The sequence below is a fragment of the Sorex araneus genome, chromosome 2, assembly GCF_027595985.1.
Source record: "Sorex araneus isolate mSorAra2 chromosome 2, mSorAra2.pri, whole genome shotgun sequence".
NCBI lineage: Eukaryota > Metazoa > Chordata > Mammalia > Eulipotyphla > Soricidae > Sorex > Sorex araneus.
Genome location: NC_073303.1, coordinates 176,461,636 through 176,488,591, shown reverse-complemented (window position 1 = coordinate 176,488,591; position 26,956 = coordinate 176,461,636). Strand labels below are relative to the sequence as shown.

Below are 26,956 nucleotides of genomic sequence, written 5' to 3'. Positions count from 1 at the left end.
CTCTATACTGATCATACACAGGTATAATATATAAAATATAAAGGCCACCTTCACTATTGCCCAAAAGCCTGAGGCTCTCCTTGCACTGAACATACAAGCTACTATTCTCAATTTATCACTATCTTTATCATTATCTACAAGTCCCTACACAATCTAACTCTTGCCACTTACTCTTGCTCATTATTTCTCTCTTTTATATGGCATACTAACCCCCTTTCCTTTCTTGAAATATGGCTAAGTCTATAATTTTGTGTTGTTGGTTCTTTTGCCAGAAATTCACTTTGTTTTACTCAGCATCTGAGTAAAATATAGATGTATGGATTTGGCTCTGAATTTTTGAAAACCCAATCTCTCCTAACACTTATCAAAATCTTTAAACATTCAGTTAATGATATAGTTTGTTGCTTCTTTGCTGTCAACTGCTCCCCCGTGATACTGTAATTTCCATGAAAATAGAAAGCTTTTCTTTTCCATTCACCAGTGAACAACTGATGCTTAGTAGAATGCTTTGAAAGGATTTAGACTGAAGTAGAATTTTTATTGACAAATTGTATTTTGGCGCTCTTTTTAAAAATTTTCTGAGTTTTAAAAAATAATATTTTAGGGGATGAGAGGGAGCTCAAAGAGAGACTAAAGTTCAATGCCCAGCACTGCACAATCACCTAACTGCTGCCAGAAGGGACATCCAAACCAGTCACGAGTAGTCCCTGAGCACTGTCATATGTGGTCCCCAAAGAAACAAGAAAAGTTCTAATGACTGAATAATAATATTGAATTTTAATCTGATTAAATGCTTAAATTAACAATGATTGCTTACATTGTATTCATTATGTTAATTTTACTAAGAAGGGTAAGGTACGTTCATTCACTTGTTAAATAAACTAGATACAGAAGACACAATTTAAAATAAATACAAGTGATTCTAAAGTTAGTCTGTGTAAGTAGGTAAGACTTTTAGCAATTAAATCATAAGCATATTCAAAGGATTAAACTCAATGACATGACAAGATTTATAGAAAACCAAATCTACTTTTATTTATTTATTTTTTTAATATTGTACTGTTGATTTGTGGAGATACTGCCAAAAATTCCCCATAAATAACTGGGTACTGAATCAATTTTCTGGAAGTCTCAAGAGGCCTTATTTCTAAGCATCAGCTAGCATTTAAATAATCATTGCAGTCCTTTCAGCATATGTGAACATCATCTAGTTTTTTTTGAGAAAAAAAAGGAGTTATTCATGGTATTCCTAATGAAATATGTAACCTTTAGCCTCAAGATTTCTGGAATAAATCTGGTCCTTAAGAGTTCATCTAGTAATATTTATAAGCTAGAAACTGTTTTCTAACATCAAATCTGGAAAGCCAAACTTTTGCACTTAGTCTCGATGACCCTGCTATATATCCCAGAGTTTTGCTTTTATATATATATATTTTTTCAACCATTAGATTAAAACTGAGTAGCAAGGAACTTGCTGTAAACAACATACAGAAGGGCTGAAGAGATAAGGCAGCAAGTAGGGCACTTGCCTTGTAGGCAGTGGACCCAGATTCAACCACAGGCATTTCATGTGATTCCAAGCCTCACCAAGAGTAATTCCTAAACATCACCAGGTGTGGCCCAAAAGCCCAAAAATATAAATAAATAACAAATAAAGAACATACAGAGATGTTAGTTTATCTAGATGGATAGCCACAAATTTTAATAGCTAACTATGGGTGATGGAATCACAAGAGCGTCTATGTCTTCTTAAGTATTCTATCATAAGCATATTAATTGTACAATCATAAGATAATAGTTTCTGAGGTTATTTTAAAATGATGTCTACAAATTTACTAATCATTGTTTTCAAACTGTTGATTGGGAGTAACGGGGAAAACATTTACAACATGCTTCCATACTAAAATATTTCTGTAAATTTACTAAAGGTTAGAATTTAAGTGAGATAAAGACAAATAATGAAAGTTTACTCTTTCAACCTGATATATGCCATACAATATATGATATATGCCTACAAGATAATCATTTTTAACTAAGAAGAATCATAAGCTAGAACATAACCTTTCGGTTATTTATGAATACAAAACACATTCCCTGACAAGGTCACCTCCTTCAGCACTTCCATTCTTCAATCTTTACTTTTTCTGCTAAAATACCCCTCACTACTGTCATCCTACATATATTTTAGAGAAGATAAATTTCTGCTTTTATCCTTGGAAATCAAAAAACACATGAAAGAGAATTTCAAATAACTCCAAAATACATGGACAACTGACTTCCCTCTAAAATATGTTCATTAAGAGGATGCTGCTCTTACTTCCCCAGCAAATACAGAATCTACACTATATTACCTCAAAGATGTGACATAAAACCAATGTGCCAACACAATACGTGATAGTGTTTATACCAGAGATTCAGATGCATGACAAGTTTTCTGATAGGAAGTATGACTTACATCACAAAGACTGTGATATGTTTCCTAAACTTGTTTTAAAAATGTCTCAGTCCCTAATCTTCTGATTTTGTTACTGTAGCACTGTCGCACTGTCATCCCCTAGTTCATCGATTTGCTCGAGCAGGAACTAGTAATGTCTCCATTGTGAGACTTGTTGTTACTGTTTTTGGCATATCGAATACGCCACGGGTAGCTTGCCAGGCTCTATCATGCGGGCGGGATACTCTCGGTAGCTTGCCGGGCTCTCTGAGAGGGATGGAGGAATCAAACACAGGTCAGCCACGTGCAAGGCAAACACCCTACCCGCTATCGCTCCAGTCCTGTGCTACTAAAGATAAAAAATTGTATACCCCCCAAAGCAAAATATTCATCATAAAAGGTGTAAAATAACTAAACACCTGTGCCCTTCCCACTATGTATGTTGATAACTTAATTTCCAAAGTGATGGTACTGAAGGTGGGGCCCCGGGGTTAGATGTATCGGTGGTGGGAGGCTCTCCAGCCTGTGAGGAAACCAGAAGAGAAGTCTTAACCAAAACCAACTATGCTGACACTCTGATCTTTTATTTCCTAAAGTCTAGATTTAAGAAATAAATGTGTGGGGGCTGGAGCAATAGCACAGCGGGTAGGGCAGTTTGCCTTGCATGCAGCCAACCCAGGTTAATTTCCCAGCATCCCATATGGTTCCCTGAGCATCACCAGGAGTAATTCCTGAGTGCAGAGCAAGGAGTAAACCCTGTGCATCACCACGTGTGACTCAAAAAGCAAAAATAAATAAATAAATAAATAAAAATAAATGTGTGCAGTTTAAGCTACATAGTTTACAGTGTAGCTTAAACTACACACATTTATTTATAGCATCCCTCAACTGACAATGCTAGAAACAACAAAATAATATATTCTAATTAACAGGACAAAAAGCATTAAGTAAATGTAATCATGTCAAAGAATTTAACAATTGTTTCTCTAAGAAAATAAACCTGCATTTTTAAAAAACTGAATGTTACCCCTAGTTGTAAAAGTGATTTAAGTGAATATTGATCTTTTCCCTGAAACAAAGACAAAAATCAGTACTCTCTACAGGTCTGGCATTATCAGAGAGGATCCAAAGATATGAGGACATTTCTCACACAGATAATTTCAATTCATGATGGAATTTAATCTAGTCACACCGCCTTATTTAATCACTGATTTAGGAAAACTTAATTACAATGGGATTAAATTTGAATTTTAGTATATTAGCATGCATATCTTCAAGTTCAAAATGGAGTCAGAACAGACACCACTTTAAAAGAAACATCCAGAACATCTTTGAATAAATAATCCAAGTGTCTGACTATAACAAAGGTAGAAAGAAAAAGTAGTAAAAACTGAACGAACAATCAAATTTATATTTATAGTTATGTGCTAATCAGTCTCCAAAACAACTCTGGAATAAGGTCAATGCATTTGAGTGCAAGGAGTACAACAAAGTGTAAAGATATTTTAAGCCTTATAAATAAACCTTTAACATTCTGATACTTAAAGCAAAAAAGACAGAAAATAATGTTTGAAAATCTGATCGAATCACTTGAAAATGACATTTTTAAAAAAATATAAAACAAAGTAGGAGAGTAACTGCTCATTTTCTTTTTAACGCAATATAAAGCTACTTCAATTTCAAAGATGTAACATCTATCGTGGTGCAGTGTCTGTGTGTCTTTGTATGTTTTTAGTGTGTCTGCAGTGTGGATACACACACACCTCATTAATCAATATTGTCCAATAGTGTATCCTCTTTTCTCCTGCTTAACTGAATCATTTCAGTCCAAAATAATCCTTCCACCTTCCACAGATCAGATTTGGAAAACACATTCATTTTTTTTTTCTTTTTAGGTAAACACACAGCTCACAACTACTTAGTATCTATAGTCAATTTACTTTCTCATTTTATCCAAATGATAAAAATTGGGCGATTCAAATTCTAAATTACTTTATGGAGCATCATGTAATAAACCTAACAAAGAAAGATCATAGCATGCTAAAAAAACTGTTTGAGACTGGTTCTTCAAAATACACTGTAATTTCAAAAACTACTATTAAAAAGCACTCTACTTAATAAAATCTGGGAAGACAATCTTCAATTAAGTGAGCCAAGTGATTCTTCCACAGACCAGATAGTTCTTCTGTAGTTTTGCGGCTAAGACAGTCAGCAGATGTCTGCAGAGTCCAAGGGGAATTTCTGTTCCTCTGGAGAAAATAGCTTTAATAGTAAACAAATAGCCATATGCTGACTGTGCAGTGCTCAGCAGATGACACACAGAGACACGTTCTACGATGGAAAGCATTAAGGGTCAAGGTTCAAATGAATTTTCTTCAAAATGCAATGCAATTACCCGAGAAAAGATTACTTATTAAATATAAGTTGTGTCAAAGAACAGTGCTATCAATTTGTACCAGCATAAAATGGACTCTAAATTTAATAATCGGTACCTTTGGTAGAAGAGCTTACACACATATTTTCCCAAACACTGAAAACATCTCAAATAGAAGTATTACAAGACAAAACAGAACTTTTTCTGACAATACTGTTTTAAAAGCTGGAATCTGCATGATAGAAATTGGGTTTCCCTGAATCTTAAAAAAGTGGCATCTTCTAATTTCTTCTAATTTGTGTCCATTGTATTCACTGGTTAGAAAAGAGAGATCATAATAATAAAAATTAATTTTTAAATGTTTCTACAAATTAAAGTTATATTCCTTTATAAGATAAAATTCAAAAATTTTAGATGAAAACTTAAGGTATAAAGATTACTATATATTTCTCATGATTCTAATTTTTAGATTTTATAATTCTGTGCAATATGTTAACTGCATCACAACTTAGTTTTCAATTCAGATTTCACCACTTGGAAAAGCCCAGTGCTTTAAATGACTCAAGCATGGCTACAATTTGACTTAAAGCAAAAATAAAAACAGTCCTCAAGAAAACCAGTAAATACCAGTAAATCATGTTCGAGCTTAAATTTAAATTTTAAAAAAGTAATAAATGATAATATTATCATAACTATACTGTAACAAAGTTTATAAGGCGCATTCCATGTCATTTTTTTCCTCACTACTGGAGAGATTGACAATAGCTTGGACCAAGAAATCCAGTTGTTGTTACAGCTGTAAAACTTGGTTTAAAGGCAAATAAAACACAGATAAATGTTTTTAAAAGCATTACCAACAACTGTGCTGTGAGACTGTGTGGCCTCAAGACACTTTTGTTAATGCTATTACTCTGGGCTATCGCGTCACTAAAATGTTAGATTAAATCTTTGCTTTCCCGTTGTTGAAACTTTGGAAAGTGAAAGAATAATTACTATTAAAATTCTGGTACACAGTTAATGAGAACTGTGGGGGAGGAATGCAACAATATTTTGTAGGACAAAATTTAAAAAAAAAAAACAGTGTAAATGTAGTTCATAGATTTAACTTAAGGAAACAAAATCTGTGTGTCCCTTACATCTCTCTTACTGCCCCCTGGCCCCGAGTTTTTCATATAATATAGAAAAAAACAACTTTGATTTTTGGAAGAAAGCAGATCTAAAAATGTGGAACAGTAGACTGCCTAAAATAAACTGAAATGACTACACACCTATTTCTATTTCACCAAAGCATTAATTAATATTACTTTCTCCAAACATTTTAAGTATAAGAACATATTTTAACTTCAGATGAATTTGTTTTCTCATACAACTTCAGTACTGAAATAATACAATTCATTCAAATAAAAATATACTTTCAATCACTGCAATTACATAAGTATAAAAATAATTCAAAGCAAACACAACTCAATTTTCCTTCAACATTTCAAGTAGTCATTAGTAATATTAATAAAGATCCTTATGAATAGAAAGCTATATTTGGTAAATGGACAGTATCTATATATTCTCTTATCGCCAATATAAGAATTATAACTGAATATGATCACAAAGTCCTTTAGTAAGGATTCAATAAATGATGTTGTTAATCATAGTATTCTGTGTAATAAAGTACTTTAGAGACCTAATGATGACTATCATGCTAAAGCTTGTGAACTATGCCTCACTGGACAATGCATTTGACTACTTTGCGGTTAAAGACTATATAATAACCTTATGTCTAGTTTCAATTCCATGATTGTTTATTTGTTGACTAAGACTGGGAAAGCTCTTCCTATAATGGACTCGCAAGGTAATGGAGTGTCTAACAGAAAAAGAACTTAACTGGAAACTAATAGTGTGTTTTAAATATCTACACAAAAGCCAGATTAGAAAAAACAGCTTTCTAAATCCCAGTGCATTAAGGGTATCTTGATCATCTAAGGTAAAACTAGAGGTGTTTTGAAAGGGTAGATCTACACAGTAAGCATTTAAAGTTCTATTCCGTCTATAATCTTTTCTTATTTTTTAATCTGATAATGATAAGAATGCAAGAATGGTAGCAAATAACAGAAACATAAGGTGATCTCTGATAGTTCTGTTGGTACACACTTTTTTTAAAAGGAATTATTGCTCCAAAGAATAAACAATCACTCTGGCTTTACTTCCTGATCTTCAGTTACCTGAATACCCAAAACAGGAGTTGGTCAAATCATCTACACAATCTTCCCTGAGTTTCTACTATCTTCAATGAGAATGATTATTCTTAAATAGAAATGTGCCAAAATGTGAAAAGCACTAAAATTACAATTTTTAAAGAGGACTGTTGAAATCACTTTTGTATACAAAAGTTGAGCATTTGCGCTTCCTTGGTTTACGCTGAGTTAGTAGCTGAACTTAAGAAAAGAAAAAAATAGTTTGCGACTATGGCTGTAGTTTTCATACACCTCATGACATACTTCTATTCCTCTTGCCAAAACTGAAGCCAATCAAAGGGAGTAGAGAAAACAAATTATCAATTAACAGTGACTACAGAAATAGGAACTTGGGATTCAAGTTTAGTATTTTTAAAAATTGGAATACCCATTTATGACAGTCTTGAATGAGTACTTTTCTTTTTATTCTAAGTTAAATTTTATGCTCATAACTCTGTCCCCCTATAAGTAATCAATGAATCTATGTATATGATCAATTTCCCCAATTCTTTGGGGTTGATTTCCCATTAATATATGATTGGGCTGCAATATTTACTTCTGAATGTCTTTCTATATCTGTAATTTTGTAAAAGTCCATGGTCATAAATATATATACATATATATATAAGTTCTAGATGATTGCTTAAAACAATGACAGATTATGAAAATGATTATATAACTAATTTTAACATAAATTATACCTAAATATCTATCATCTTTGAAAATATTATAAGGAACTATGAAATATATGTAGTAACAGCTATATTTTCATATATAATTTTATGTAATTACTTCAATGTGTACTAGAATTACATTTTGTTTCTCCATTTCTTATGCAATTCTCAAATTCTGTCACATGAACACATATATAGCAATGATAAAACATTCTGGCTATCTCTTAAGAATGTTTCCCAAAAATAAGAAAAACACAGTTCTCATTCAAAAACAACATAAACCTAATATTTTAGACACAATGACTGAACTATTAGCCAAAAAAAGTTTTCTTGAGATAATTTCAAATGAATTACAATGTGTTTGGATAAATTCTATTCCCAAGAGTATTGCTATTAGACAGTTAAACTCCTGTGTTTAACAGGAAGATTTTATTTGATTGATTTTTTTCTATTTTTTAGTGAAGCAAATTGTTTTATTTAGAGAGCAGGTAGGGGACAGAAAGAAAGGAAGAGAGAGAGAATATAAGACAAGGAGGAAAAGAAAAAAAAATCCCATAAATGAGAGACATTACACACCCCCAGCTGGGCTGCAGAATGGAGCCTAATTTCCCTGACAGGAAAAATTTTAAGCAGATTTTAAACAGAAGCAGTTTAAAACCGTACCCCCAGTTGAGAATATTTCTCTTAATGAAGACAAATGAAACATATGCCATACTATTCTTTTACTGAAACATACTTCCATTCAATAGATTTAAAAGCAACACAGGAGGAAAATAACTCAATTCCAATGAAAACGTTCAAAAAAGAAAAGCTCCGAATCCAAAGTAAAACTGTGCAACATTGTGTAAACCCCAAATTCATCTGAATAACCAGCTGAGATGCAAAAATGGAAGAAATTCCTACAAATGGCAGGTTGGAGTAACAAATAAAGCTATAGATGTGTCTTGGGGAAAGCCTGTGAAAAGGGCTGAATTTTGTTATTACCATCAAGGCAAAAGATTCCCACTCTGCAACCCCCACCCCCAGCCCCTGCCAACCAGACACCCCCGTTGTACTTACTAGCTACCTCCAGCGATGCATTGTGGCTCACCGCCTCTCCGAGGTAATTTCTTGCTACACAAACGTACACCCCTTCATCGGGCCTACTTTTTCGTCCATGGACTATACGTAAGAAAAATAAAGATCCACTAGGCAACAACATTCTGTGTGAGCGCGGGTCATCTTTGTCAGTCTCCACTCTCTCCCCGCCTTTGTACCACTCAATAGTGGGTGTGGGGCGGCCTTCGGCTTTACAGTTCAAAGTTGCAGGTTCTCCTTTGGAAACAATTAAGTCTGAAGGGTGTTCAACAATACGAGGTGGAAAATCTTCCTGCCGAAGACGGGAGCCTGCAGAAGAAGGGGCCAGAAAGACAAGCTTCATGTTACCAGTTGATGGCATTTGAAAGGCATATATCAAAAGTGGAGGCTTAAGGCTCAACCACTTAAACATTGCATAATGCTGACCTACCTTACCTACCCTGTACACGGACTAATCCCTCTGCTGTCCATCTTGGCTGCACCTTCTAACGCCTGCATCCCGCTGACCATTCACTCAGTGTGCCTGCCTCGACATGGCCCTAACAAATTCCATCTGCTCTTCAAACACCTGTCCAAGAGTCCTTTCAGAACCCATCACACTATTCACGCCAGGCATGTGGCTGTTTTCCCAGAAGAATGTGTTAGAAAATTGTTGGGAAACAAATAATGGCATGGTGTCTTGGAATCAATTTTTTTAATGGATTATTGATCAGCAGTTTAACAAAGCAGATGCTATATACTAAAGAAGATCTATTTTTAAACTAAGATAAAATTGTTCCTTATAAAACTTTTCTCATCTTCATGCATATATATACATATGTGTGTATGTACGTAACATACACATGCATATATAGCATTACCATTTTATTAGTAAATTAATTTTACTAGTATCAAATAATTTGGGGGATATTTTAACAAACCTCAAGTATTGAAAGTTAAATACCCGGGTTTAAATAATGGTATACTATCAAATGGAAAAGGATAATGCTGAAGGGGTTACATTTCACGCCATGTGTTTCACTTAAGAGGATTCTCAAGTGTAGGTTTTATTCAAATATAATCTGCACTTACACTTTTTTCAATTAGATTTTAATCTTTAAAAAATGACTCAAGATTCTTATTTGTAATAATCTAACTTACTTGGCTGCTACTCCTCGATTTGATATACAAATTTCTTAAATATTTCACAGATTCAATACAGCAAAGTTCAATGGCTACCTTAAACCTTGTTCTCATCAAATATTTCAATCCAAATAAACCAGTAGAAACCAGTTTTCCCCTCCAAATTTCCTCAAATTAATCTAATTATCTTCATTTCTCTAACCAGGTATCCTCCTAGATCAAACCACTATCAGTTCCCACCAGGATTTAGGAATACTCTTAAAGGATTCACTTCAATGTAACCAGAAAGAGGCTTTGAAATGCAAATACAATCTGGGCCTTAGCCTACTTCAGTGCTCTTAAAATAAATGCATTGCTCTTAAGATAAAGTCTTTAACAAGACATTCAAGAGCCAATGAGTTGTTCAACTTCCAGATCCAGCTCTCTAGATTCTTCTGCTCTACTCCTTGCTCTGCTGTCCCTACCCAAGTCCCTACCCAACCAATTCAAGTTAGTTCCACAAATCTATTGTGCTTCTTCCTGCCACAGGCTTATGTCTGTCACATGATATAGATTCGAAATCTTAGCCTTGTTTATGCCAAAGATTCTTTCACATCTGCTCACTCTGGTGTTTCACAACAAAATGAAATTATTTGTTTACATTTAAACAGACCAGACAGTTAGCCTTGGTAAGACTGTACAAATTTCACATTTAAGTCAAAGAGTTTGGTGATCTGAATATTGTCGCCTCTCCTCTTTTTCGTTACCCTGTGATGTGTATGGCTCGGATTTTGCTCATAATTTCTCCTCCTACTCCTGGAAGAGAATTAAGCACATACTATACATGCTCAATGAGAGCTGCCAAATAAATGAAAAAAAAAATGAATAAAGTGCTCAAAGAAAAAAACAATTTAAATGAAACTATCTAAAACTTAATAACTACATATACTTTAAACAGAATTGAAGATTTTATATATTTATAACAATATGTATACTATTTAAACTTTATTAAACTATATGTTTTTCCAAGGGACTTATTAAATCTCTAATTTGTGACTAATGAAATCAATTTTTAAATGAATACATTATGGGGAAACTATAAATCTCTTATTTGCTTATATAAACTATAAAATAAAGATACATTTCATCTGAAATGTTAAGAAATAGCTTTGGTTTAGTGCATAGTATACAACATAATGTAGCACTGTCCTCCCATCCTTCATCATTTGCTTGACTGGGCACCAGTAACGTCTCCATTGTGAGACTTGTTACTGTTTTTGGCATATTGAATATGCCATGAGTAGCTTGCCAGGCTCTGCCGTGCAGGCGGGATACTCTCGGTAGCTTGCAGGGCTCTCCGAGAGGGACAAAGGAATCAAACCGGGTCGGCCACGTGCAAGGCAAAGGCCTACCCGTTGTGCTGTCACCCCAGCCATACTATAAGTTCTTAATATGAAGCTAGGGTCTAAAAGATGATGCAGTAATCCAACATGAGAAAAAACAATCAGAAATTTCTTTGTAAATGGTAACTCTCTCAAACAGTCCATACTGAAAGCAAAGAATATTCAAAGTACATGTTTAGATTACTCAATGAGAAGTGTTATGAAATGTCACAAATAATGCACTATAATGAGTTACTAGCACTAATTATAAAGGGACATATAGATCAACTACTGAGGTATATATTTAGGTTTATTTTTATTTTATTATATTTGATCTTGGGGGTGACACAATCTAGTGTCTGGGGGTTATTTCTAATTTTATTCCATTTCCAGAGATGCTCAAGATCCACTTTGGTGCAGGGGGCTGAATGTAGGCCTCTTCCATACAAAGCATGTCCTCACTGACCTATGTCATAGGTTCTGAAATATGCATTTAGTCCAGGTAAATTTCTATGTAAATTCTGAAAGTACATTTCAGATTGGAAATAGGGGTACACAGGATGGATGCACTTCAGACTGTCTGATCAAGAAAGGGAAGAAACCTTAAGACATGAAGCTTGAGATGGGTGTTGGAAAATGAATCAGGAAGGAAAGAAAGGAAAAGGTTCGGAGTTACTATACCACATGGAGCAACTGTGGGACCAGCAGGAAATTGGTATTGCCTGAATATAATGTGTATCTCAGACTGGAATGCAGGTGCCTGAGAAGCAGAGTATGAATGGGATAAGGTCTATGCATCCAGTGTCAATTCTGAAATCTAACTGAAGGTGAGACAAACATTTTAAGCGAGAGATCAGCATGATCTTGTTTGGTTTCAAAAGCTCCCTCCTGGTCATATGAAACTGAACTATTAAAGGCTAAGCCTAGGAGGGATTTGTTTGGACACTTTTGCACTCTTCCAGCAATAAATTCTAAAAATTTAAACTTGGACATTGAGAGACAGATGGGAAAACAGAGGGAAAGACCTGAAAGATTTAGTTACAAAATCAACAAGAACTACTCCACCATAATGTGGGGGAACACAGATTTTTTTTAAAAAAATTACAGATTGAAGGAGAAGCAGAGGGAATATGGGTTCCAAGTTTCTAATCTGAGATCTGATCAAAGATATGCTCTGATCTAAGCAATCGGTAAAGGGAAATCTCAAGGAAGGAAGTTAGAGGAAAAGAAAATATATATATATATATATATATATAGAAATATAATGAAAGAACAGAGGAGATATTTTCTTCCAAATGACATATGAAGAGTTTGGGGCATTCTAGAATATCCAAATGAAGAGGACTAGGTCCCCACTGTATATTCAAGTTTGACCTTAGGAAAAAAATCTCTGTTGAAATCATAGATGAGAATTGAGCTGAGACAAACCACGGGAAAGAATAAAACTGTCTAGGGAGAGTGTAGAGAGGAAGTAACGGCCAATTACAAAATCTGGAGATTATCCAGGCTCCACTAAAGTGTGGTGGAGCTTAAAAGTCTCTTTACCTGCAGCCTGATACACCTGGACCACTGCCAGCATGACTTTGGGGAATGAGAATTCAGGGTCAATTTTTCACCACGATGTTTGCACAGCAGCATTTAGTACAAGACTCTGAGCAATAAAAATACTTTCTATAGTATTAAGGATGAAACTTTCAAAACTGATCTATAGAAACTCCTCAGATCATAGGAATTATTTAAAAATAAAGAGTCTTGGGCTGGAGCGATAGCACAGTGGGTAAGGTGTTTGCCTTGCATGCGGCCGACCCGGGTTCTAATCCCAGCATCCCATATGGTCCCCTGAGCACCGCCAGGGGTAATTCCTGAGTGAAGAGACAGGAGTAACCCCTGTGCATCACCGGGTGTGACCCCAAAACCAATAATAATAATAATAATAATAATAATAATAATAAAGAGTCTAACTAGACTAACCAGGAATTTTAGACCTTTTTTTGATACACTCCAATGCACCAGAGCAGAAGATATAATAGGTAATATTAATCAAACTTAATTTGTCCAGTGAGTTCTTTCTATTTTCAGAGCAGTCTCATGAACATTGCTCCTAAGGAATACAATCTGAGACAAAATATTTTTAATATGTAATAATCTGAAGAAAATGAATAAAGTTGGCATTAAATCAGTGGTTAGTATACAGAGTCTGGACATGAGATCTCCCATTTCTCACAATGTTAAGACCTTCAGAAAAAAAAAAAGAACTTTCCAATTCCTGACAACTCAAAGTGAACAGAAAACCCCAATAATAGAAGTTATAAATGACAATCATTGATTCTATAAAAATGATAATACTGGGCCTTAGAGAAAGCTCAAAGCATTGAAGCACATGTTCGTCATGTCAGACATCCCTGGCATTGTATGATGCCCCAGTACAATGAGACCCCCCCTCAAAAAAAAAATCTGTCAGGAGTAGCTCAGGAGCATATATGACCAGGTGTAACTTGAAAAATAAAAGGAAAAGTCTATATTATTTTTTATCATCAAGTCCAAACAGTTACAACAGGAAAACTAATAATAACTATCCATCATCTCCTGTTTCACAACAATATCCTTATAAAGTGGGTGTTGTCATAACTGGTCTCCATATGTCATTCAGCTGGAAGACAGTAGTGTTGGATCCATGAATAGTAAAACTAATCATAACGCAAACCCAAAACCCTACTCTTTCCAATGGTTCCATCCTACTGCTCGCTCAGATTAATTATTTGACTTCACAGAGAAAGATGCATTGTCCTTCCTTGTTTCTGGAAAAGTTCATTCTGATTGCTAATTTCTTAAATGCGGATGATTAAAACAGCAAGAAGCAGTGAAACCTGAGGACATCTGTTGTTCTTTCTCCATGCATGCACAGAATAACTGTAAACCATATGATTTCAAAGTCAGCTCAGTAAAAGATCTTGATGATGAACAAATGGGTTTTTAAAGGCTTTCCTGGTCCATTGTTATTCACTCTGTGTGCATTTTCATTTTTGAGGAAATAGACTTATATTATGGTTTTTGTTTTGTTTTGTTTTGTGTTTTGATTTGGAAGCTTTGGGGGAAAGAGACTCATTCAGGAGGCACAGCTGCCCTCCTGGCAATTCTTGAGGTCAGGGGGCTGGAAAGACAGTACAGCAGGTAAGGACATATTGTGTACATGGCTGACCCAGGATCAGACTCTATATGGTCTCCTAAGTCCTGCTAGGAGCAAATTCTGAGCAGAGACAAAGGAATAAGCCCTGAGCACAGCCGGAGGTGCCACCCTCACCCCCCTCCCCCCAAAACACACACACACACACACACACACGCACACACATTCTCCAGATGGAATCTCAGGGACCATGAGCTTACACAAGCAAGGCCCAGGTATGTGAGTTCCAGCACTAAGTCTCCAAACCGCCTGGTGGCAGTGGAGCCAGGCAGTCTCACCCTGGCTTTCCATCTGCTCTTGATGCCAGAAGTCACGCCACAACCTGCCTCAGGGTGCCATCTTGGCACACCAAGAGTCCAGGCCCAGAAACTCCCAATTGAATTTTAAAATGGTATAGCTCCCTACAGAGATGTCTCTGGAACCCAACCATCTATAATCTTAGAATTTCAGAAGCATGCAGCTGCTTTCACGGCTATGCGACCTCTCATGATATGCAAAATGAGCAATGGAAAATAAATGATCTAATGTCTGCCCTTGGAAGGCAAACTTGAATGGTAGTGGGAAAATTTGAGCAAAATATAATGCCCAAAAGTATAGAGAGTATCTGAGCAACTGTCTGCCACAGAGGCAGGGTGAGGACTGGGATGGGGGGGAGGATAATGGGGACATTGGTAGTGGAAAGTTTGTACTGGTGGAGGGATGGGTTTTCGATCATTGTATGGCTGAATCTCAAACATGAAAGCTTTGTAACTGCATCTCACTGTGGTCCAATAAAAAAAAATTAAAAATTGTTTAAAAATGCAAAGGACTTATTGACCTCTAGTCCAGCATAAACCTTCTCTATAATACTCTTCATTGAGTCTCTAATAAAAAAAAAAACTATCCTCAATGAAAGATTCTAAGTTCCTCTTAAGTCACCTGGAACAACCAATCTACTTCTGCAAATATGGATATTTATTTTTAAATATAAGAAAGTAAAAAGGTTGGGGCTGGAGCGATAGCACAGCGGGTAGGGCATTTGCCTTGCATGCGGCCAACCCAGGTTCGAATCCCAGCATCCCATATGGTCCCCTGAGCACAGCCAAGGGTAATTCCTGAGTGCAGAGCCAGGAGTGACCCCTGTGCATCGCCAGGCGTGACCCGAAAAGCAAAAAAAAAAAAAAAAAGTAAAAAGGTTTTATACTACATGTGGCAAAACCAGATCCAGGTTTCAATCAACACTCAGCACAGACAATTTACAAGTTTTAAAGTTAAGAGGGATTGAGAAGAAAGATTTGAGAAGAGGGACTGAACAAGAAACCGGCATGATGATGTCTGTCGCCCTCTTCAAGAATCCGGGCAGGGCTTTGAGAATAGATCAGGCCTGACCGCAGGCAAGGGCTGCACCAGGGAAAAGGGCAGGGCAGGATTCCTTCAACAACTGCCCGGTTGGAAGAGAAAATATAAACACCAGTGACTGAAATATCTAAATATTTATACAACCACAGCTGGAAAAAGATATACACGTAAGTGCTAAGTATTTCAAGGAAATGTATCAAAGTCACATGAGATTTATGATGAGGAAACCAAACTCCTAGTTGGATGTAAACCGTTCCCTCCTTGAAGACATCACTTTCACAGAAATGCAAGCGAGTAACCATTTGAGAGACTGATTCTATGAAAGTATGCCAAAAAAAGAGAGAAAAAACACATTATTTTTATGGTGTTTTAATCTCAACAACATAAAACATTTTTCAGCACGGTAGGAATATTTTTTTCAGGGTATTGTTTATGTTTTCAAGTCTGTTTTTTTTTCTTAGTAAACTGGATACTACTTTATTAGTAAATTCTGGTGTTGATTTTACTTTGTCTTTTTTATATTCTTTAGTATGAAAAATTCTAAAATATAAAAGGATTAAAATTTCAACTGGTATTACACACCATATTGAAACACCTTGCTGTATATAAACACCAGTGAAATTCCTAAAAGCATGCGATAAATATCTCTGTAGTTGATAGAGTGACAAATGTCCAATGAATATTAATAGCCAATTTAGTGACATCTGTCAAGGTGGGGATGGAGGTATATACATTTGCTAGAAAACATACCTACATTTTATTTTTTAAATCTATATTCTTTTTTTTTTTTTTTTTTTTTTTTTTTTGCTTTTTGGGTCCCATCCAGCAATGCTCAGGGGTCATTCCTGGCTTTGCACTCGGGAATTACCCCTGGCCGTGCTCAGGGGACCATATGGGATGCTGGGAATCGAACCCGGGTCAGCCGCATGCAAGGCAAACGCCCTGCCCTCTGTGCTATCACTCCAGCCCCTAAATCTATATTCTTAAAAGAGTCTGGCCTCTTAACCTTTTTTATTTAAACCCTACAATTACTAGCATAAATTTTATCGTAATTTCCCTGTCAGAATTTCAACCAATGAGAAGATATTTATTAAAATATTAAGACTGTGCTAGTTAATGTTCTCTCTGTAACAGAGTAGACTTGGGGGCCAGGGAGATAGCTCAGTGGGCTGGAGTGTACACTTTGTATTAGAAAGGACATACTCTATTTGTGTTATACACATTTTCCAAACTCATGTGCTTAAATACACGCAACAAACATACACACACAAACACACACACACACACACACACTCCACAAAAGAACTTAATAGTTTTTCTCAGATATTATATGAGGGAAGGGGGGGGTAATTACATGATTTGTAAATTTTTGCCATTTTTCTTAGGTAATCTGTTTCATTCAAGTTACCCTGGATTATAATTTAACCAAAACATTGTAGAACTGGAGAAACATGTTCTTGCAAAAAAAAACTAAAATAATCCCAATTATTATCCAAGAGCCATGGATAGTATTGTTATCTAAAATAATGACCAAAAATCAAAGAGTTCCAAGACAGAAACCCTGACATTTTTGTAATATTTCTATAAAATCTAATATATAGTTTTATCCCAAGAGATACAAGAAGAATGGCAGTTGCGTAAGTTAAATTTTAGAAACAATATTGCTTGCTCATCCCCTTCCATTTTTAATAATATGAACTCTAAATAGAAGAGACTTTTCTGTGATGAAACCCAAACATTGAAGAGCTACTGGGGAATTAACTGCAGAAATTGTCTCAGCTGACTCAAATCAAACAGGATTTCACTCTGAGCTGTAAGTAAGTGGATTGGCGTACTGAAGTTGTTTAGCTTCATTTATGCTTCCTATTTGCCCTATAGTAAATTCCAAAACTAACATGCAATTAAGGTGATTTAACCTCTAGTGAACAAAAATATTTGCATATCTTAAGAGTGCAAAAGTATCCTATCCACCTGTTTACCTATGTGTTCTACCTATATTTAATAAAAAAAAAGAAAACGTGCTACGAATTGTCAACACAAAGAATATGGAAAAAAAATCTAACCTCAACTGAGGTCACCTGAAGTTCACCAACAAAGACAGTAATACTAATCAGGATAATATGACAAAATAAAAGCTATACCAGGCAGGCAGCAGTAGTAGAAACTAGATTCCAGAAGAAAGGAAGAGCATGAGTGAAAAATTAAACATTAACTAATGAAGTATTAGTTAATGGGAGAGTTGATTAAATCTAAATGATTAATTCAGCTTGCCTGCATTCAAATCAATCATCTACTATTTGCCAGCTGTGCGGATTCTGACACATTAATGCCGCTGAATGTCAGTTTCTTCATCTGTAAAATGATTATAAAACTAATTCCTACAAATAATAGTTTGGCATGATGCCTAATGTTAAAATAATATTACCTTGACCTATGGGTTGGAACCATTAATACAGAATTTGGGAAGCTGGAATAAACACTGTTCTTGGATTTTATGATTTTCCTCCTCAGTTCCCTGGATCATATTAAATTCTTATTAATTCATAGAGAAATCAATGACTTTTCATCTAAATTCGCAAGAAAATTTGCAAACTAAACCATTCTCTCGTTTCAATTGAGAACTGGACCCAAAATAATTTCCCACTTACATAGCTCTCAGAAGTATCTGGCACAACACTATCAAAACATCATTCAAAAGAATAGAAAAACAAAATAAACAAAACTAGAGCACTTGAAACAGCAGATTTAATGTTTTACTAAGGAGCATCAAAGGTTGAATCATTCTAAAACTAATAAAGCACTTTTGTCCCTTGTGAAAAATATCCTATATGGATCTATTGATTAAATATATTACTTTACAGAACTTAAAAGGCATACTAACACTTTTAAAACATACCCAAGTGAATAACCATACTGGGTTTCTTTTCCATTTTATTACAAATAAAAATTTGTCATTTGTAATTGTACAGAATGACATTTCATGTTTCAATTCACTAATACCCTGTATTTTCTAATACATGCCCTACTGGACTAAATTATTTAGGTCTGAAAACTACAACAGCTTAAGTCAACTATTAGGATAACTTCACAGGACAAGATTTTGAACAATATTTTAAACTGCAAAACTGCATTTGGGTGGTCTTCGGAATTTTTTTACTGAAATGAAAATACACCAATATAAAAACCCTAATATTAGATTTATAACACATTAGGGCAACTTTGAGAAAACTGGTAATCCACACTTTATTTCTGTATAAATAATATGGAATTAACACATGTTATAAATCCGAGCCAACTACAGTCTCAATGCACAGGACATGAACAGAGTTCTAATTAAATTGTGAATATTCTTTTATAGCTCTGTGAAATAAACCACTCTTCTTACCAAACTTATCCTGAATATAGATTTGGATGAAAAAGAGTTATCTAAAATTATATATATGATTATTATAAAACATGTTGTCATAAATTAAAAGAATACAATTCCTTAATCAGACAGAAGCTATTACAAATTGTGTATATATTTATCAGCTTTTTCTCCAAAAACTTACATTTGATTTTCATTGACTCTAAACACTATCATTTACTATGAGTGAGTAACCTAAAAATCAATTAACGGACTTTAAGGAGCTTTCAAACATATCTCTTAAGTTTGGTTCTCATAGCTGAACCACATTTAGAGAACCTCTGAATTTAAGTAAATTATTGATATCTGCAATGTGAAGTATGCAATTGCAGTTTTAAGGATAACTGTGGAAAGACAATTGTAAAACAAAACACTTAAAACAACCTTTTAAGGGATTACTGAGAAATCCCTATTGGAATGCAGTCAACTTCACTCATTTTTAAACTCAGTACTTCTGACATGAACAAGTATCACTAAAGAAGGTTTTACACATTAGCAAACTCATCTCTGCTACTCTGTACCTTGCACATTTTTCTCTCACTGCATTTCAACTTAGTTATTACGATTAAAAAAGAACACCTAATGTGCTAAGAAGCAGTTTCTAAGTACTTAATATACATATAGGAGAATATTCTAAATAGTAACATAAAATTGATTTAGTAATATTTATTTCCTAAAATTGTCTCACTAAATAATTCACGGGGGGGACTATGTATAACTAGTATAACAAGAAAAATACACAAAAGAAAAATATATAGAATATTAACATATACATCTCTAAATTTAAAAAAAATATACCAAAAATGTTTCTCTTCATTCTCCAGTTCCTTGCTCTCATTTAAAATTAAAAGTTCTGGTGAGGGCCAGAGGGATGTACAGCGAGTCGGGTACTTTTCTTACACATAGCCCCTGGGGTTCAATCCCTGGCATCATAATATGATCCCTGAGAACAGAGCCAGGAATAATACCTGAACACCACTAGGTGTGATCCAAAAAACAAACAAAATTCTGGTTATATAATGTCCATATGCATTTATCATTTTGTATAAAAATGAGTAATTTTAGGAGGAACAAATGGGAGACTGAGAGTAGTTAAAGCAGTTGCCTTGCACAGTTGACCCCTGTTTGATCCTGGACACCCCAGGAGTGACCCCTGAGCACAGGGCCAGGAGTAAGCACTGAGCTCTGATGTGTGGCTCTGAAATAAATCACTGAAAATTAAAGGAAAGTCCCATAAAATCAGTTTTATTTAAAACATTTGAGTAATTGATAAATTTATGTTTAGTTCCTAAATGTTTCCATGCCCCATGCCTAGAACAGTAGCTAGCACTCATAGTTATTTAATAAACATTCATTGAATGACTGATCAAGTAATAATAGCAGAAAATGGTGAGTAACCACAAATACATTCAATGATAGTTTGTAACACTTAGAAAAACCATTAGTACACCCAAGAGAGGAAGAGGGCAGGAAATCCCTCAGGGAAGCTGACCCAGTGGAAAGGAGTCCCAAATTATAGCCAACTGAAGATGCTGGAAGTTACCAGACTTTGATCCCTTCAGAGTCACGAGCACTTGGGGCTGGAGAGATAGTATAGAGGGTAGAGGGTCTGCCGTGCATGCAATCAACATGGGTTTGACCTCCAGCATCTAACAGGGCCCCCCCAGCACTTCCAGGACTGGTCGCTGAGTGAAGACCAAGGAGTAAGACCTGAGTACCATCAGGTACGCACCCGTCTTCCCCACCCCAAAACAAAGAAAAAACAACAACAAAAAAATCAAAGACTTCTTGGGTTGGGGTGCTGTTCAATGGGTATGGTGCTTGCCTAGTGTGCTACAACCTGGGTTCCACCCCAGGCACCCATACAATCCCCCGAGCCTCACCAGGAGTGATCTCTGAGTGCAGAGCCAGGAGTCCTAAGAACTGCAAGATGTGTCCCCAAAACAACCAACTGAACTATCCTGGAGCCACAAACTAAACATGGTCAGTTGCAGCTCTGGAGGCCCTGAGGACCAATGGGGTGATGCCAGTACTCCACAGTACTCAGTCCTTGCACTGAACCATTGAACCACCAACATACTGGCTAAAAAATGCGAGGAAGAATCCAGACCCTCTTTTGCATAGGCTTGAGATACCCTGAAAATATTTTTAAGTATAACGGATGCACTAGCAGCATGTAAATTGTACAATTCTATCAGAAGAGAAAGAGAGGGGTGGAAGGAGACTACAACAAGAAAAAGTATATATGAAAAGAATCTTAATGTTGATTTCTATAGGAACTGTTGAAAATAGTTTTACTTCCTTCCCTTCAAGTTTCCCTAGTTTCTAAGTATTCCAAGATGCTCTCATCGTTTGCATACTGAAATGCTTTTTTCTTTAAGTGTGAATGTCAACAACATAATTAGAAAAATATTGAGGACAGAAAAATGTCTAGAGTTTCTGCTTTGCGTGCTGGAGTCCCAGGTTCAATCCCCAGTAGCACACTGCCCCCTGAACATGTATTGAGTATTTAGCATTAATTTCTTCATATGACAAATATGTACTAAGTATCCATGCTCTACAAGGTATATGGGGCTGGAGCGATAGCACAGCAGTTGGGCGTTTGCCTTTCACGCGGCTGACCCGTGTTTGATTCCACCTGGCAAGCTACCCGTGTGTATCGGATATGCCAAAAACAGTAACAATAAGTCTCTCAATGAGAGACATTACTGGTGCCTGCTCGAACAAATCGATGAGCAACGGGATGACAGTGACAGTGACCAAGTATATGGTGGATATGGTTGATTTAATACTGCAGGTAAATAACAGAAAAAACAATTCATGTTTTTCCTGTTACTAAAAATTCAATGCTAGCATGAGCGAAATTCAAGTAATACTGTATGCACTTTTAAAAGATATATGTGCATACACACCTTTTGTGAAGAGTAACCTTTTTAGGGCACACAAATATCCAGTAATAGTTGTCGGCAGAACTTTAAACAGCATAAGAAGAATTAGTGGAAGCAAATGTATGTCATGCAAGAGAGAATGGGGGAAACAAGCCCATGACCAAAAATAAACTTTCCTGGAAAGGTGGAAAGTCTGTATGAGATTAAATGAATAGAGGCCACAAGGCCTCAGGCACATACTTGCTTGGTCATGCCTTGCGTGATTGTTGGAAGTTCAAAGAAATGAACTAAAACTAATTAAATGATATCAATTGCTTTTTCCCTTTAGGAAACAAGTAGACCTAATATTATACTTATGTGCAATATCATTATAAGCTAATTCCTAGGCTATAAGAGAAGGAAAATCAGTTTTTATACCTTAATTTTCACTTTACAGTTGACTAGTTTTGAACAATTCCTGGACTCTCTATTAATAAGAAATTAAGCCTAAAATGCTCAAAATATACTTATATCTTTTCTGACTTGATCTCTAGTTACTGGCAGAATACCTGAATATGATAGGTATTTTCTGTAGTATGAGATAGAGAGACAGGAGACATTGGGCTTCATATTAATTATTATTTTATTAGTTTTTGTTTTATTAATTTTAGTATTTTATTTATAAATTTACTCTTTGAAAGGCAAATAAATATTTACCAAAATAAATCCTCTGACAATAAAAGACAGACATCACGAATTGGAAGAGTAAATAACCTAATATTTTCTTCTTACTACTTATATTTTCTTTCTAAGGCTAAAAACAAATGAAAGCAGTTTGTTTCAATCATATTTAATTCATTTATGAAGCTTAGCTAGATTCTATGTATTTCTTAATATTATTTTCCTTTAGAAAGGCCTGACATGAGTTTAAACGTACAGATAAGTGGTCCTAACCTTTTCAACTACATTCTCTGAGGATAAAGACTTGCAACTAACTGGTACTTGTCAGATACACAATGTGATTTGAATGGACCCTAACGTTTGAGAACCACTAAATGAGAAGTTCCACTTATTGGGGTACATATTTCTGACAGTATCTTGAACTTATGTCAATTTTAATATTTAAATTATCATTGTTATATTCATGTGAATTGGAGCGATAGCAGAGTGGGTATGGCATTTGTCTTGCATGCAGCCGAACCAGGTTCAATTCCTCCATCCCTCTTGGAGAGCCTGGCAAGCTACTGAGAGTATCAGCCCGCTCAGCAGAGCCTGGCAAGCTACCAGGAGCATATTTGATATACCAAAAACAGTAACAACAAGTCTAACTATGGAGACATTACTGGTGCTCACTCAAGCAAATCGATGAGGAACGGGGATGAAGGTGACAATGATACAGTGACAGTGACAACATTCATGCAAAGAAAATTATACTATTTTCTGTGCAGCATACACTCTTCAATGTAGTCCAGATACACTAACTCATAACATGCTTATCAAAAACACCCACTGTTGGGAATATTAAATCTATTTTATAATGAGAAAGTTGAGGAATTCTCAAATAGAATTATTTATATAGAGGCTGAGACAATGCTGAACAGGCAAGAGCCCATGCTTTGCATGCAAGAGCTAAAGTTTGTTCCCTACCACTTCATTATTCCCCAAATATAAGAAGGGACTAGAACCCAAGCCCTGGAGATGAGGCCCTAAAAGAAAAAAATGCAATACTTAAAGAAAATGGAAAATAATATTTTATTCATATTTCCCCTTGAAAATGGCTGTCTTAGAAATGAAAGGAAAATTCAAACTTTTTTTCCAAGGAAAGAGGTATAAGTCAGGTCCAGAGTACAGTGGATGGAGTGCCTGCTTTGCAAGTGGCAGACACAGATTTGATCCCCAGCACCACAGATGTTTCCCTGAGTCCCTCCAGCAATGAATCGTGAGCACAGAGTCCTGAGCAATGCTTGGCATGCCCCCCAAGTGTAAGTTAATAGAAACTGTGCTGTTTCCTCATGTTATTCAGCTGAAAAATAAAATGGTTCTCTGAAAGCTGCAAAAGCAACAAAAATGGAATGATGCAGGTCCCTTTAAAAATTGCATTTGTAAGTAAAATTATAGCAAAATTAAAATCAGAACAACAAAATTACAATACAGAAAATTATAATATAAAAAGTAAGGAAAACTACATAGAAAATAAGGAATTTAGCATTAACAATAAAATCTATAATTATATGTACTATATTAAAACTTGATATTTTAGTACCTCTCCTTTCAATGACATTCTATAAATTTTATGTATAAATATTCTAAAAGATTATTTTGTTTACATAAATATATTGTCCTCTTACTAAAAATTTGCAAAAAAATTCTTAAATGTAGCTATGAATAACTTAGTGATTTGTTACAATGAACTTTAATTAAACTTTCCTGTAAGAAGGTTATTTCCAAATTTAGACTACCATAAAGTTTAGGCTGACTGAAAATAATCATTTATGCATATATTTATTCTTCCATGTTAGTTACAGAATTTGAGGATAAAAGTATTTTAAATTTTAAGAGGCGGTGCATAGTTTCAATACAGAATGTTTTAATATTTTTAATATTTTTAACTGCACTATAGAACATTTGTCATCTTGTTCAAATGCTAAATTGGAACATTTTCATCTAATAAATTGATATTAACTACTTTTTGAAATTGCACTTGTACTTTCTGAAATTATACTTTGAAATTGAAATTGGTACTTTTCATCTAAAATACTTTAGGTTTTTTAGCAACTGAATATATAAAACTCATAACTGGATATAACTATAATGTTAATTTAAGTATCTGATTTTTCTCAAATTCCTAGCAGCAATGTCTTACAAAATATACTGTCTTTGGTTTTGTTTATTCAAATCAAAAACTTTCTGGGCTGGAGCAACAGCACAGCGTGTGGGGCGTTTGCCTTGCACGTGGCCGACTCGGGTTCGATTCCCAGCATCTCATATGGTCCCTGAGCACCGCCAGGAGTAATTCCTGAGTGCAGAGTCAGGAATAACCCCTATGCATCGCCGGGTGTGACCCAAAAAAGAAAAAAAAAAACTTTCTTCAAAATTCTGATGCTGAAGGGCTGAAGGCTGAAGAATAGCAAGTGGGCAGAGGTAATTAGCACTCCAAATGCTCTCTCCCTTGCCCCAGTCATGCCAGTAGTGATTCCTGTGTGCAGAAACAGAAGTGATCTCAACACCACTAGGTGTGACCCCAAAACAAAAAAATTAATTAGTTATTTTTTTAACTTTTAAGTACAATATTGGTCAGGAGTGATAGAACAGAGGGAACGGTGATTGCCTTACATACAGCCAACCAGAGTTTCATCCCTGGCACCACATATGACCCTGCACACCTCACCAGGAGTGATCCCTGAGATCCGACCTGCAAGTGCACCCTGAGCACTACCAGGTGTTTCTAAAAAATAATAAAATAAAAGCAAAATACCAATGCCTAGTCAAAACTTTATTTCATTTTGGTTGATACCATTAATGGGATTTTGAACAAAAACTTAATAATTATTTTTGGAACAACCTGAAATTCTAGTATAAAAAAACCTTCAGAGTGTAGTAATGTTTACTTACCAATAGCCAAACAACCCAACAATTTAAACATATAATTTGGAAACAAATCATACTAATTTTTAATGTATTTGATTATCAATTAAGTAACATCATTTTAGACACAAGTCCTAAGAACTGTTTTTCCCCAATGTCACATTTTGGTAACTGTACTAAAATTACTTTTTTTTAAAAAAAGTAGTATACATTAATTATCTTACTATATAAAATGTTTAAGCCAAAGAATGGATTTCATCCTAAGCTGCAGTAAATAAACATCTCAGTCAGAAATTCATTTGGGTAAATAAGAATAAAAGTTTACTGAAAGGTTAAATACATGACGGAAAAGAACTGTCATATTGGTATTCTATGCAATTTTAATATAAATTTATGACAGTCTCTCCAATGTCAAAATATAGGCAGAAATCCAATGCAAAGAGGGAAACTGTAGCAAGTTCTCTTTCTCTTTATGTGGTTTAATTTTAAAACCACTAGAATGATGATTGTTAGATGGCAGATATCCAAGAATAAAATAACAGAGCAGCCCACCCACCAATTAAAAAAAAAAGAAAGAAAGAAACAATAACCCAGAAAAATGTATGGACATTATTCCAAATCAACACATGTTCATTGAGTATCCAGTCATATTCATTGTAGGCATGATCTAAAGAGCTTGCTGGAAGTGTCGGGGAAAGACTATAAGTCTACTTCCATACTATAGAGGTGATAATTTAAAAATTTTCAAGCACATGATCAAACTCATGCTACTAAACATCCAAAACTACCACTAAGACCATGCAAAGCAACAACCTTGTGTCAAAATTGTACTTGATGTTCCAATGTTTATTCATAGAGCATGACATTTCCGCTAATTTCTGAATGGTATTCACTGCTTAATCTTTCAATTGGCTTTTAGGTAATTCTCTACTGAAGGCAACTTCAAGAATGGGTACAGCAAACATTATTTGTTAGAAGTTCAGGCGAAAGCAATTAAAACAGCATGGTACTGGAACAAAGGCAGAGCTGCAGACCAATGGAACACGGTGGAATATCCCTACACACAACCCCAAATGTATGATCATCTAATCTTTGATAAAGGAGCAAGAAATGTGAAGTGGAGCAAGGAAAGCCTCTTTAGTGCTGGCAAAACTGGACAACCACATGCAAAAGAATGGACTTAGACCTTGACCTGACACCATGCACAAAAATCAGATCAAAATGGATTAAAGACCTCAACATCAGACCACAAACCATAAGGTACATTGAAGACAAGGTCGACAAAACGCTCCACGATATTGAAGCT

At 35.3% G+C, this 26,956-nt stretch overlaps 1 protein-coding gene across 3 annotated transcripts in view; it reads right to left on the bottom strand.

Moving 5' to 3' along the window:
• ROBO1 (roundabout guidance receptor 1) overlaps window positions 1-26,956 on the bottom strand; it is a 1,139,823-nt gene that overhangs the window by 344,192 nt on the left and 768,675 nt on the right. For all 3 annotated transcript variants that reach the window (XM_055125437.1, XM_055125438.1, XM_055125439.1), the window contains one exon: window positions 8,770-9,096. In XM_055125437.1, the coding sequence (XP_054981412.1) occupies window positions 8,770-9,096 (327 nt within the window). The remainder of the gene's footprint in view (window positions 1-8,769; window positions 9,097-26,956) is intronic.